The sequence below is a fragment of the Wickerhamiella sorbophila genome (assembly GCF_002251995.1).
Source record: "Wickerhamiella sorbophila strain DS02 chromosome Unknown contig2, whole genome shotgun sequence".
Taxonomy (NCBI): domain Eukaryota; kingdom Fungi; phylum Ascomycota; class Dipodascomycetes; order Dipodascales; family Trichomonascaceae; genus Wickerhamiella; species Wickerhamiella sorbophila.
In genome coordinates this window covers 617,055-629,385 of record NW_020194005.1, presented here as the reverse complement: position 1 = coordinate 629,385, position 12,331 = coordinate 617,055, and the positions used below count along the sequence as shown (strand labels likewise).

Here is a 12,331-nt window from a genome sequence, read left to right as displayed (position 1 = left end):
TATATTATGTTCTATCTAGAGCTTGAAGGTTTGAAGTTTGACTGAACTGAGGAGGCCAAGCTGGTAGCAGAGCTGGGGTCAAAAGTCATCAATGCTTTGTCGATGCTATCGTAGAAAGCATTCCCATTGTTCGCCTTGTTAACAAGATTAGCAATGCCGGACTCGAAAAGTCTCTCTCGAACGTTTGATGTGTTTGGTGTTTCTGCAAACAGCACTTTCACACCCTTTTCAACATAGTGTCTCACAATCTGAAGCAAAGACCTCGTCGCACTGGCATCACAGCTGGTCATTCCTTTTAAATCGAAAATAATATAGTGAAGCTCGGTGTCAGTTGCTGGCTGTGCAGGGTGGGCATTCACCGTGCGATGCCTTTCAAGTCGCTGCAGACGGTTGCCCAGGTCTCCACAGTTGGCAAATGTCAATGGTTCAGGAATCTTTACGACAAGGGTACCCGAGTTAATGGGGAATGCCTCAACTTCGTCCGCATCCGGACCTTCCAGACGCATCTCGTCCGCGTTGACCCATTCACGGGTATCTGCATGCTTGGTCAAAATTTGGATTCTAGGGCGAGTAGCATGATGTATAACGCGAATTAAAGCATAGAACACACCAATTGTGACACCAGCTTCGACCGACCAGAAGAACGTTGCCAAAGAGGATATGGTGATGGTGACCAGATCGTTCCATCCTTTAACCCTGAGGAAAAACAGAATGTCGGTTGGTGCTTCCTCAACCAAAGAAACCCCGACGCTAGCAACAATGCAAGACAAAATACACTTGGGAACATAATAGAGATACCCCATCAAGAAGTAGACTGTAAACAGAGTTACGGCGGCAATTACCATGGATGACAGCTGCGTTCTAGCCCCAGACATCTTGTTGATTTTGGACCGGCCATAACCACCGAAAGAGGGTAAAGCCTCGAAAAGAGAACCCACCAAATTTGCGAGGCCCAAAGCCACTAGTTCACGGTTTGCTGAAACGTTGAGATCGCCTCGCCCCAATGCCCGAGACGCGACCGTACTCTCCAGGAAGCCTAAGACGGCAATAAAGAAAGATGAGCTGAAATTCAGACGAAAGTCTTTGAAATATTTAGGTCGCAGCATCCAATCAAATGATATTCCAGTGGCATCGACGTTGCCAATGACTTGAAGCCCCTTTTCGGCAAACGAACCCCACCAGGTAATAAAACCAGAGAATATGACAACCACTAGGATATCGGGGAAAAGAGCAACCCACTTTCTTTTCTTACTGAGCTTCGACTTGATGACTTTTAGTGTGATAATCGCAATGATACCGCATATGGAGAAGGTTGTCTCCAAACGGTGTGCTTTCTTGTAGTGGTGGAAACTGAACATAAGTTTGTGAAATGAAGACGCATCTGGAGGCAGTTCTTTGTGCATCTTATCTGCGAGTCCCAATTGAGAAGGAACTTGATCAGTTATCATGACCAGACCTACCCCGCTAATGAAACCTCGTAGCAGAGACGGCGGAACAATGGATTCGAGGAAGCCAGCACGCATCAGTCCTAAAGCCAGCACAACAAGACCTACAGTAGCTGTGATAAGCGAGGCAATAACCGTTGTGGTAAGTCGCGACGGATCCGAGGACGTGATGCCGGGGCCATCGTCGTGCAGATACGGTGCTACGGTCTGGCCTACCACCAAAGACAGGGATGCTTCTGGACCAACGACCATAACTGGAACAGAACCAAACAATGAATAAATAAAAGGGGGGATAATCAGGCCCCAAAGACCGCAATGGGTGTCGACATGCGCCAGGGACGATGCATAAGAAATACTCAAGGGAATTTGGAAACTAGCGAGAGTCAACCCAGCTGTGATATCTCCTATTAAATAAGACCATTTGTACTCGCTCATCCATCTCAAACACGGAATATAATACGCGATATACCATTTAGGTTTCCGGTTCAAAAGGGGTTGAGTTTCCTGCATTCAGGTGGGTGAGAGCCGGCTGGTCCATGAGTAATCTCAATTAAAGAGCTGGCCGGTTGGGTCATGAAAACCAATTGGCTAGTTTACTTTATATATAGCAGCACTCTGGGTTGTTTTGTATGGGGGTCATTAAGACTTACTTGAGCTTGTTGGTGAGCTCAGGCACAGCCTCGAAAAGATCGGCAACCAAACCGACGTCAGCGACATGGAAGATGGGTGCATCAGCGTCCTTGTTAATGGCGGCAATGACCTTGGAGTCCTTCATACCAGCCAGGTGCTGAATGGCACCGGAAATGCCGACCGCGACGTACAATTCCGGGGCGACCACCTTACCGGTCTGACCCACCTGCAAACTGTTATCGGCAAACCCAGAGTCGACAGCGGCACGAGAAGCACCAACGGCAGCACCAACAGCATCTGCAAAGGGATACATAACCGCCTCGAACTGCTCCTTGGACTTGAGACCGCGGCCACCAGAGACGACCCGGTCTGCGGTGCCGAGGTCGGGACGCTCGCTTTTGACAATCTGCTCGGAAACCCACTCGGACTGAGGAGCAGGCTTGGGGTCAACGGCATCCTCAACAGCAGCAGAACCAGAACCCTCAGTGGCAGCGTCGAAGGCAGTACCACGAACAGTCAAGACTTTAATGGCATCGGTGCTTTTTACAGTGGAAAGGGCGTTGCCAGCGAAAATAGGACGAACGAATGTGTCCTCGCCCTCGATCTTGATAACATCGGTGACGGGCTGGACGTCAAGAAGAGCAGCAGCGCGGGGCACAACTGCACGACCGAATGCCGAAGACGGAGCCACAACGTGGGTGAAGTTGCCGGCTTTAACAACGTCGACCAACAAAGCAGAGGTAGTCTCAGGCATGCTGTGGTTGTAAACCTCGTTACCAGCAACAAGAACCTTCTCCACGCCATCGACCTTGGCGATCTGCTGGGCCACCTGCGATCCTTCGCTACCCGCGATCAGAGCGGTAACGGGACCACCCAACTGCTTTGCAGCAGCAAGAGCACTGAGGGAGCCAGGAAGAGCAGCACCATTGCCGTGCTCGATCAGGGTCAGCGTAGACAATAAACGAGCCCGCGAAATCTGCTTGCCGAAAGTACCAAAGTTACGAAGCATCAGTAGGGATGAGTGATTGGGTAAGTGGTTCTTCCCCACAAAACTGCTGGCCTCGGTTACACCTAACCCAAGAGGAAATTGATAGTTTATTGGGGGATAAGACTGAAATTTTGTTGGTGGTTATGTTTGGATGTATTTAATACATATTCAAGTAGCTATAATACGTTTCATACATGAACAGTAACCAATGGATCATAGAATTGGTCTGAACTTATGACATTGCCTCTTCATTCGGCAAAGTTAGCAGCGATACGCTGAGCCAAGTAATCTGCAGCAGTAATAGAAGGATACTTGCCTGAGGCGCTAGTGATCAATACGTCAGTGTTGGCCTGAGCAAAGTAGGCAATACTGTAGCGGGGACCACTGTATTCACCCCGGTGAGGGGCGCGAACCCGATGGAAATTAGACGGTAAAGCATCGTCCGACCATCTCATGAGCATGTCACCAATGTTGCAGGTGATTGCATCCTCTAGGGGAGGAACAGGTGTCCACGCGTGAGTCTGAGCTTCGGCACCAGGAAGCACCTGGAGCCCACCCTGGCCTTTGCGTTGGAATAAAAGAGTCAACGCGTCAAAGTCAGTATGAGCACCGGCTCTCCAAACGTTTTCCTCGTCCAACATCTCGTCAGGAAGAGGATAATAGTGAATAAGACGCAGAGTGCTCTGATAGGTGGGGCTGGTGGGATCGTGAGCCTGGGTGAAAAAATCACGGTCCAAACCAAGCTTGTCTGCAAAGCAGCTCAACACAAACATAGCAGTCTCATAGCATTTGTGCTCAAAATCCTCAAGGGTAGCCTTAAAGCCGGCAATCTCGTCCTCACTCGGCCACAGGCCCTCCATTCGAGGACGAGTGAACTGATACGACTCCTTTTGATCGGCAGTTCCAGTGGAGGGCCTGACCTGGCTCATGTACTCCCAGCCGGCGTTCTGGCCCGTCTTCAAGGAGAACTTGGACTTGACGTCTTTGGGCAAGGCAAAGAACTTTGCCGACATTTCGAATGCGTGGTTCACTTCGTCCATGTCAATTCCATGGTCAACGAGCTGGAAAAAACCAATATCGGTAGCAGCAGACCATAGATGCTGGGTAATCTCAGCCCGACGCGATTCGAAATTCTTGAGGCTGATTTGGCGTACCTCGCGCTCTCGGTCTTCAGTTCCAATGCGACCCATTTGGGACTCACGATTGAGCTCCTCAAGAGAGTGCTTGGTAGTAGGAATAACAATAGCTGACATGTTTTAGTTTTCTAAGTATCGTTTCTGTTCAATTGATTCATATTTATAGTTGGACACCGGAGCGTGCGACGTGCATGGGTCTTATCGAAAATCTCCTATCAGCAACAACCACCCAACGGCGATCGCCGAAAAAATCCTAACGTTAAGCGAGTCGTTCCGATTGAGCTGGCTCGGCCAAACTGCGAACCGTCAGCATCTGATTTACATCTGAGTGCTATTAGTTGAAATTCCGGAGTCAATTCTCACAATAATGGTTATTTAGTAGTAGTTTCTTTGATATATGTCAGGGTAAGGACCGTGCCAATTCCGATAACAGCTAGGCGATAAGGTGTGTGAACTTTACTGTGCGTCGAAATATGGTTTCTCAGCTCAGAGCCTGGTTTAGTCGCATTCTTCTGATAGGAAATTTGGCGGAGAATTGCTATCGAGAATCGAACGGTTATGCAATGTATCGCCTGCTAAAATTCACTAGATTGGTTGCATATTGATGCGCTTACATTCCAAAATACAAGACACATCAACTACTAGTCGAAAATATATGCAGAATTGAAAAACTTGTAAACGTACCAAGTGCCACATGCTCTGAATATGGCTCTCTGGGCACTTTAAACATTCACGAAGGCCGGGCTAGGGTAATGGCTTTCCAAAGTATGATCCAGCGAGGGTTGCAACGGCGTGCGGAAATCGCTGCAGCAGAATACCCCCTCGAGGTGGAGGAGGTATCTGTTGGGGATCTCGATCTTCATATTGCTGTTAGTCGACCGTGTCTACTTCCCCCAGTTCTAGCAGTAAGCTCCGCGCAGATATTAAACGAAGTCAAGGATATCGTTGTTCCCGTCGCAAGAACGCCCTTTGGAAATGCAGACGCTCCGTTGGGGGATCTGTTTGTGAAGCCTTACATTCAGCAAATGTCTGTTGCTGAGCTTTTGACGGCTATTAGAACTCAGGCTGAAAATTCACATTACTACATGCAAAGCCAGGATGACAACCTGAATCGTGAGTTTGCACAATTGCCCGAGTCTATTATACCCAAAAAACTCAATTTACCAGGTACAAAACTGCTAGGACCCACTGAGGCAGTAAATCTATGGATTGGAGCAGCAGGAACTACCTCACGTATGCACAGCGATAACTACGACAATATTTACGTTCAAATCCAGGGTACGAAACGTATGTGGCTAGTTCCTCCCGGGGAAGTGGACTGCTGTAAAGAAAAGTTCCTCAAAGCTGCCACTTATGACCTACAAGATGAAAAGTTTGTTATCAAAATAGACGAACCTCCATCAACGGTACTTTTCCCAACCGTGGATCCCCGGAGCCCTGAGTTCACCCCGTGCACTAAATACGTGCTCGATTTAAAGCCTGGTCAAGTGCTATATATACCGGCGTTATGGTATCATCAGGTGGAAATTATCGACGACGGCGACGCTATAAATATGTCGGTAAATTATTGGCATACGCCCAATCCTTCCGAAAATTGGGTCAATTGGGACTTTATGCGGTGGACCAGTCTCGTATTGAGAGGGGAATATGATGAGGACTACTTTGCTGAACCTGAAATATAAAGCTTTGAGGCCTGGTTGTGTTCAATAATAAACTCACCATTAGGCAGGTCATTGAAATCAGCCCGCTCATAACCTTGCTCTAATGTATCACAAATTCCGCTTGTAACATGCCGTCTCGCTAGACGATCTCGAGCAACTGACTTGTCGATTTCAACGAACCAGCTGTCGTCAGAGTATGACATGAGTTCACTCCACGGACTGACATCCAAATGTAAATAGAGACCCTCGAAAATAATAATTTTAGCCTTTGGATCAATAACAATCCCATCTTTCACGGGATCTTTTTTGGCATGATCGAAACTTGGCACCGGTATAGGCCTGGAGCTATCGTGAAGGCTGCGAGCCAATTCCACCACTTTTTCCGCGTCAAATGTGAATGCAGCACCTCTAAACTTATGAGCACTCACCGGATCGTTGAATTTGTCTAATTGCGCCCGAGAATAGTGAAATCCGTCCATCCCCACAACTGCAGCAATTCCAGGACTAATCGCATTCAACGCGGCAGCGACATTGGCTGCGGCAGTCGATTTCCCCGATCCGGGTATGCCGGCAATTGTGACCACAATGCGATCCTTCCCACTATCCTTTAGCACCGACAGAGCTCTCCTCGTCAATTGATCGGTGGACATGTGTAGAGTAGGTTGATATAAGCAAGATTAGAAAGAGTTACTACATATCTAGGAAAGAAAAAGATCGTGAATTTTACTTAAAACTCGTCATCAGAAGAGACGTAGGCATCGCCCAACTCCTTCTTCTTCTTCATGCGCTCCTTCTTCTTCTTACGGAGCTCGGCGGCCGACAACTTCTTGACCTTCTTCTTAGTCTCGATCTTGTTGCCGAGAGCGTCGAACTTCTCCTCCTCGTCGTCCTTGGACTCAAGACGGGGGCCGGAGCCCTGGCCCTGAACCCAGTTGTGGCCGGAAGGAGTCATCTTACCGTCAAGGACGGCCCAGACCTCATCGGTGATGTCACGAGTGAACTCAGCAGAGTGGGTAATGATGACAATACCACCCTCGAAGGCCTTAAGGGCTTTGGAGAGGGCACCAAGAGAGTCACGATCCAAGTAGTTGGTGGGCTCATCAAGGACGATCAAGTGAGGGCGCTGCCAAGTACAAGCGGCCAACACAAGCTTGACCTTCTGACCGCCGGAAAGACCGCGGATACGCGAGTGCGAGACCAGCTCGGCATCCAGACCCAACATCTCGCAGTGGGTCTCGATCTCCTTACGGGTAAGAGGACGGAACTGACCAGAAGCAAGAGCCTCCTTCATATCAACCTCAGCGACCTGCTTGGAGTGGGACTCAATAAGCTCGGAGCGGGGGATCCAGGCGTTGTCGACGGAACCCATGGGGATCCAGCGCTCAGACTTCATGCCGATGTTGTCACCGAGCAAGAAAGAGCACTCGTACTCGTAAGAGTTCTTGAACTTACGACGAGCCAAGACCTCGGCGACACGGCGCTGGGTACCCTCAATCTTGTAGATCTTGTTCATAGCAGCCTCGTCGCTCTCATCGATTTGACGGTTGGCACGGTCCATGGTCTCACGGTCCTCACCAGTCTGGAAACGCCATTGGATGTACTCGGAAGGAGTCTTGTCCAAGTGGTTATCAATGTGGGCGAAAGCGTGCTGCTTGATGTAGGCAATACGGCAGTTCTCGTGGACGTAGACATCACCAGAAGTGGGCAGCAACTCACCAGTCAAAACGTTGATAAGAGTGGACTTACCAGCACCATTAGGACCAATGACGGCAATACGAGAGGACAAAGAGCACTGGAAGGTGATGTCCTGGATCTGGGGGCGGGAAGTACCGGGGTACTGGAAGGTCATGTTGGAGACCTTGACAATAGCCTTTTGCTTGGTCTTGACACCCTCAAGGAAACCGGGCTCAGGGAAGCGGAACTCAACCTCAGAGGCACCAAGCTCGAAGTAGGAGCGTCCAGGGGGGTACTTCTTGACGAACTCAGTCAAGTTACCCTTGTACTTACGAAGCTTGAAGCGCTCGTAATTGATAACGTACTGACAGATCTTGTCGAGGAAACCAGAGTCGTGGGACACAATGATGGAGGTGATACCACAGGTCATGAGGTAGTTCTCGAGCCAAGCAACGTTGACGGTATCCAAATGGTTAGTGGGCTCATCGAGCAAGAGAATGTCAGCCTTACGCAACACAGCGGTAGCAAGGGCCAACTTCATCTTCCAACCACCCGAAAGGGAGGTGATGGGCATGCGGGTCATCTCGTCGGTGAAGCCGAAGTCAATGAGCTGAGCGCGAACCTCCTCTTCAGAGCCGACAGTATCGCCAGTAGTGGCAAGAACGTACTCAACAACGTTGGTATCAGCGTGAGTGCCATCGATGTCGTGCTCGACGTAGACGGTCTTAAGAACGTCCTGGGAGGGGAAGCCCTCGACCTGGCCGTTAGCAATAGCACGCATCAGAGTAGACTTACCAGCACCGTTGGGGCCGACCAAACCGTAACGACGGTTGCGCTTGAGACGGAGCTGAGTGCGGTTAAGCAGAATCTTGGCACCGTAAGCAAGAGAGAACTCACAGTTGCACAGATCCTCACCCTCGTCGTCCTCTTCGTCGAAGACAGCAGTACCGGGGATGTTGGCAACGGCACGCTTGTTAAGCTCAGAGATGAGGTCGCTGGCCTCCTGGGAGTGCAAGAGAACAACCAAGAAGGGGCGGAGGGACTCAACCCACTCGATCTCATCAATCTTGCGCTCATCAATGAGGTCACCGGCAATAGCAGCAGCGTAGTCAATGATGACGTTGTAGCGCTTATCGACCTTCTTGTCCTTGAGCAGATCGTCGATAATAGCACGGTTGACAGCAACATCACCGGCAGTGGAGACCTCGGGAATCTTGTCATCAGCACCGATCTCACCAACACGCTTGAGGGTGTTGATGGCACGAAGAGTAACGTTACGGGCCTCGGGGTCGGCAATGGTGTCGTAGTTCTTCTTCAAAGCAGGGTAAAGCTTGGGCAAGAAAGGAGCAACAACCTGGGGATCGTCGACAAGCTTGCACATGTTATCGATAATGACGGCAGCCTTACGCTTGATGGAAGTCTCACGCTCGACCAAACCACGGGACAGCAAAGGAACCATGATAGAAAGGGTGGCGGTGGTGACCTCGGAAACGAAGGTGGTGGCACCGAGCAAGTGAACAGTCTCGGGGACCTCCTTGGGGTTGGAGATACATGAGATAAGGGCGGGAATGAACTTCTCAATATCCTTGTTATCGACAGTGTCGGTGGCCTTGGTGGCAGTGGAAGTGGCAGAAGCCTTGACCTCCTTCTTGGTATCCCACATAGCCTCAGAAAGGACGGGGATAAGCTCAGTCATGCGCAGAGCAACCTGGTCGCGGGCAGAGTCGACCAAAACGGAGATAGCCTCCAAGGCAGCGGTCTTCTGGGTCCACTTGGCGCCACTGTCGTGGACAGAGTCAATCAAGTGGGGAATCAAGGCCTTGACAGCACGGGGAGTGACGTTAGAAGCAATGTGCTTGACGGCAGCAGTGGCCTCGTCACGGATGACGGCGTCCTTGTCACCAGCCAAGGCAAGAACATCGCTGGTCAAGGCAACCAACAGAGGCTCAACGCTGGGGGCAAGCTGGTTAGAGTCAGCGATACCCTTGATGGCGGCAACCGCATTAAGGCGCTTGGCAGCATCCTTCTTGTTGGTCAAGGCACCCTTGAGGTTGGCAAAGAACTCCTCGGGGAGATCATGTTCCTCAATAGGACCGTTCACGAAACTGGCAACAGAGTGGACATTCTCACTGCGGTTATCGTCAGTGGAAATGACCAGCTTCTCGAACAGCTCCGAGAGGATTTGGTTGGAGTTGTTTTTCTCAGCCGCAGCAGACATTGAGATTACCGGTAGAAAATTTCCCTATACTAAGCCAAATTGTTATATACTCTGAAAAAAATTTTCGACCCTAACCTTGTGTGTGCTTTTTACTTTTCTACAGGACAGAAGGCCCGCGGTGGCGATGAAATTATAAATTTATTTGCGAATTGACCCAGGACTCCACAACCTTAATTGCTTGTGTGAATTGTGCACATCTAGCAAACTTTCTTCCAAATTTATTCTTTAGGTTTCCCAAGTTAGGCTTTTTTTTCATCGCGTGAAAAATTACACGTTGCTTATTGGCTTACCAAAGGTTCCCTTTTCGTGTGGGTCTAGGTTTTTAATCCTAGAAGGCATGAGCTGTGGGTGGGGTTTCCCTATGAACAGCCTGGGGGTGGGCAAGTAGCTTATTGACACTAGATAAAGCATATGCAAAAGACTGATATTAAACGAAAGTGACGAGTATAGTATTCAATTGCTACCAATTGGCCCCCCTGGGCGACACCCTCACTGCGGGTTCGGCGCTTGATAAGCGTTCATGGGGTAGCCGTAGCCATTGTAGGGCATCTGATAGCCATATGGCATTTGAGCATACGGATATTGCTGTTGTTGTGCTCCTTGCTGGCCATACTGAGGCCCCTGAGGTAGTTGGCCACTGGGCATGGCTCCCGGTTGCATACCGTAGTATGCAAACTGGTTGGGCATCTGGCCTTGCTGAACAGGGACTCCCTGCTGGTTTGCTTGTGCGTTGGGCGTGGAAGCAGGTGGTTGGGCTGGTTGACTAGAAGGGGTAGATGCCTTCTGAGCAAGAGAGGGAGAAGAGGCGGAGGCCTCTTTCGGCCAAGAATTGTGGTCGGGGCTGTTGCGCTTGCTTTGCTTGCCCTGTTTTCCGTTTGTGTGGCTGGGCTCATCAGAGCCCTTCTCGGCGACCTTGGCTTTGGGTCTAGGGTCACGAGCACTCATAGGAGTTGGGATCACAGAACTATCGTTGGCAACGTAAAGCGCACCATCAATTTGAGCAGGGATGGGTTTGATTTCAACACCGAGCTCCTGCTCAATACGGTAGAGGTTAAAGCGGTCGTTCCAGCTAACAAGGTTGATAGCCAGACCCAAGTGACCGAATCGGCCAGATCGGCCAATCCGATGGAGATAAGTTTCAGCAGTCTTGGGGAAATCAAAATTGATAACGACATTCACAGCCTGAATATCGATACCACGAGTAAGTAAATCGGTGCATACAAGGTTGCGGCAGCCTCCATTGCGGAATTCATGGAATACCTTGTTACGGGCATCCTGGGGCATACGAGCGTGAGAATAATAACAAGAGTACCCAAGTTCAGTGATTTTACGAGCAAGTAGCTCAACACGAGAGGTCGAGTTGCAAAAAATGATGCTCTGGTTGATTTGCAGTTTGGAGAACAAGGTGTTGAGGCATCGCAGTTTTTGACTCTCTTCGACGAAGGCATAATACTGCGTGATACCGCGAAGAGTGAGCTCATCCATTAAATTAATCTCATATGGCTTGTTGAGATGTTTAGTCGTGAAATGTTTAACGGCCAGAGGGAAAGTTGCCGAGAACAGTAGGGTTTGACGGTCCTTAGGGAAAAAGGCCAATAACTGCTCGATTACTGTGGTGAACTCACGACTTAGCAGCTTATCAGCCTCATCCATAATAAACAGGGGGCATTCGCTAAGGTCAACAATTTTACGGCTGGCAAGATCTAGTACTCGGCCAGGGGTGCCGACAATCACATGCACTGTTTCGTTCAAGCGGATAATATCATCGCGCAGCGATGTTCCGCCAGTTGTGACCATGATATTGATACCGAGATGCTTTGCTAAAGTACGGCAGACCTGAGAGGTCTGCAAAGCAAGCTCACGAGTAGGGGTGAGGATGAGGGCTTGCGTTTTGTTCAGAGCCGGATGGACCTGCTGAAGCGCGGGGATAGCAAAAGCTGCTGTCTTGCCAGTTCCATTCTTTGCACGAGCCAGAATGTCACGGCCGGCAAGGGCAATGGGGATAGCCTCTTCCTGAATAGGTGAGGGCTTTTCGAAGCCAGCCTCAAAAATGCCCATCAGCAACTCACGCTTAAGATCAAGATCTTCAAACCCTGTGCCCTTTGTGGCAGTAACGTCTTCAGTTTGTGGGCGTGTGTCTTTTTTGGGAAGCTTAAGTTGCGACTTCCAGTCGTCTAGAGAAGCCGCTTTCATTCCTTCAACGAGTTCACTCATTTGGATTCAATGGCTGGGTGTTTTGGGATAAAAGACCGGTGGATGTATCAGATAGGTTGTGACCACAGTGTCTCTTTTGTTTTCACACGATTCCGCAGGTTTGGGGCACAAACTGTTTGCGGCGGATGTTCTAGTTCAAATAGAATATAAAGGTGTCTTGAGGTGGAGCGATCCCAGTTACTAATCTTCGCCTTCCACCTAACGCCAGGTTGTGGTTCTAATCCCCTCTTTAATGAGGGTAGGGTAACTCTCGGTTAGACTGCGCGCCCTCTGTCGGCGCATCATCCGTCAGTGGATTTCACACAACGTCCTATCCGCCTCACCGGACCGTGACAACCTGTGCCTCGATTTCATTGACAGAAAGG

General features: G+C 49.8%; 7 protein-coding genes across 7 annotated transcripts; 1 reads left to right on the top strand and 6 right to left on the bottom strand.

Annotated features, from left to right (window-relative positions):
- Positions 1-11: 11 nt before the first annotated feature.
- Positions 12-1,955, bottom strand: B9G98_03634 (hypothetical protein; the record flags this gene model as incomplete). Its single annotated transcript, XM_024810191.1, has 1 exon — positions 12-1,955. The coding sequence occupies one exon, from the start codon at positions 1,953-1,955 to the stop codon at positions 12-14; it is 1,944 nt and encodes a 647-aa protein (XP_024665959.1).
- A 136-nt stretch (positions 1,956-2,091) lies between these two features.
- On the bottom strand, positions 2,092-3,084 carry B9G98_03633 (putative electron transfer flavoprotein subunit alpha, mitochondrial; the record flags this gene model as incomplete). Its single annotated transcript, XM_024810190.1, has 1 exon — positions 2,092-3,084. The coding sequence occupies one exon, from the start codon at positions 3,082-3,084 to the stop codon at positions 2,092-2,094; it is 993 nt and encodes a 330-aa protein (XP_024665958.1).
- A 227-nt stretch (positions 3,085-3,311) lies between these two features.
- B9G98_03632 (hypothetical protein) lies at positions 3,312-4,316 on the bottom strand (the record flags this gene model as incomplete). Its single annotated transcript, XM_024810189.1, has 1 exon — positions 3,312-4,316. The coding sequence occupies one exon, from the start codon at positions 4,314-4,316 to the stop codon at positions 3,312-3,314; it is 1,005 nt and encodes a 334-aa protein (XP_024665957.1).
- Positions 4,317-4,966: 650 nt separating this feature from the next.
- On the top strand, positions 4,967-5,640 carry B9G98_03631 (JmjC domain-containing protein 7; the record flags this gene model as incomplete). Its single annotated transcript, XM_024810188.1, has 2 exons — positions 4,967-5,605; positions 5,635-5,640. The coding sequence occupies 2 exons, from the start codon at positions 4,967-4,969 to the stop codon at positions 5,638-5,640; spliced, it is 645 nt and encodes a 214-aa protein (XP_024665956.1).
- Positions 5,641-5,856: 216 nt separating this feature from the next.
- Positions 5,857-6,510, bottom strand: B9G98_03630 (hypothetical protein; the record flags this gene model as incomplete). The annotated part of the gene is made up of 1 exon (XM_024810187.1): positions 5,857-6,510. The coding sequence occupies one exon, from the start codon at positions 6,508-6,510 to the stop codon at positions 5,857-5,859; it is 654 nt and encodes a 217-aa protein (XP_024665955.1).
- Positions 6,511-6,587: 77 nt separating this feature from the next.
- Positions 6,588-9,752, bottom strand: B9G98_03629 (Elongation factor 3; the record flags this gene model as incomplete). Its single annotated transcript, XM_024810186.1, has 1 exon — positions 6,588-9,752. The coding sequence occupies one exon, from the start codon at positions 9,750-9,752 to the stop codon at positions 6,588-6,590; it is 3,165 nt and encodes a 1,054-aa protein (XP_024665954.1).
- A 489-nt stretch (positions 9,753-10,241) lies between these two features.
- B9G98_03628 (ATP-dependent RNA helicase DHH1) lies at positions 10,242-11,966 on the bottom strand (the record flags this gene model as incomplete). The annotated part of the gene is made up of 1 exon (XM_024810185.1): positions 10,242-11,966. The coding sequence occupies one exon, from the start codon at positions 11,964-11,966 to the stop codon at positions 10,242-10,244; it is 1,725 nt and encodes a 574-aa protein (XP_024665953.1).
- Positions 11,967-12,331: the final 365 nt, after the last annotated feature.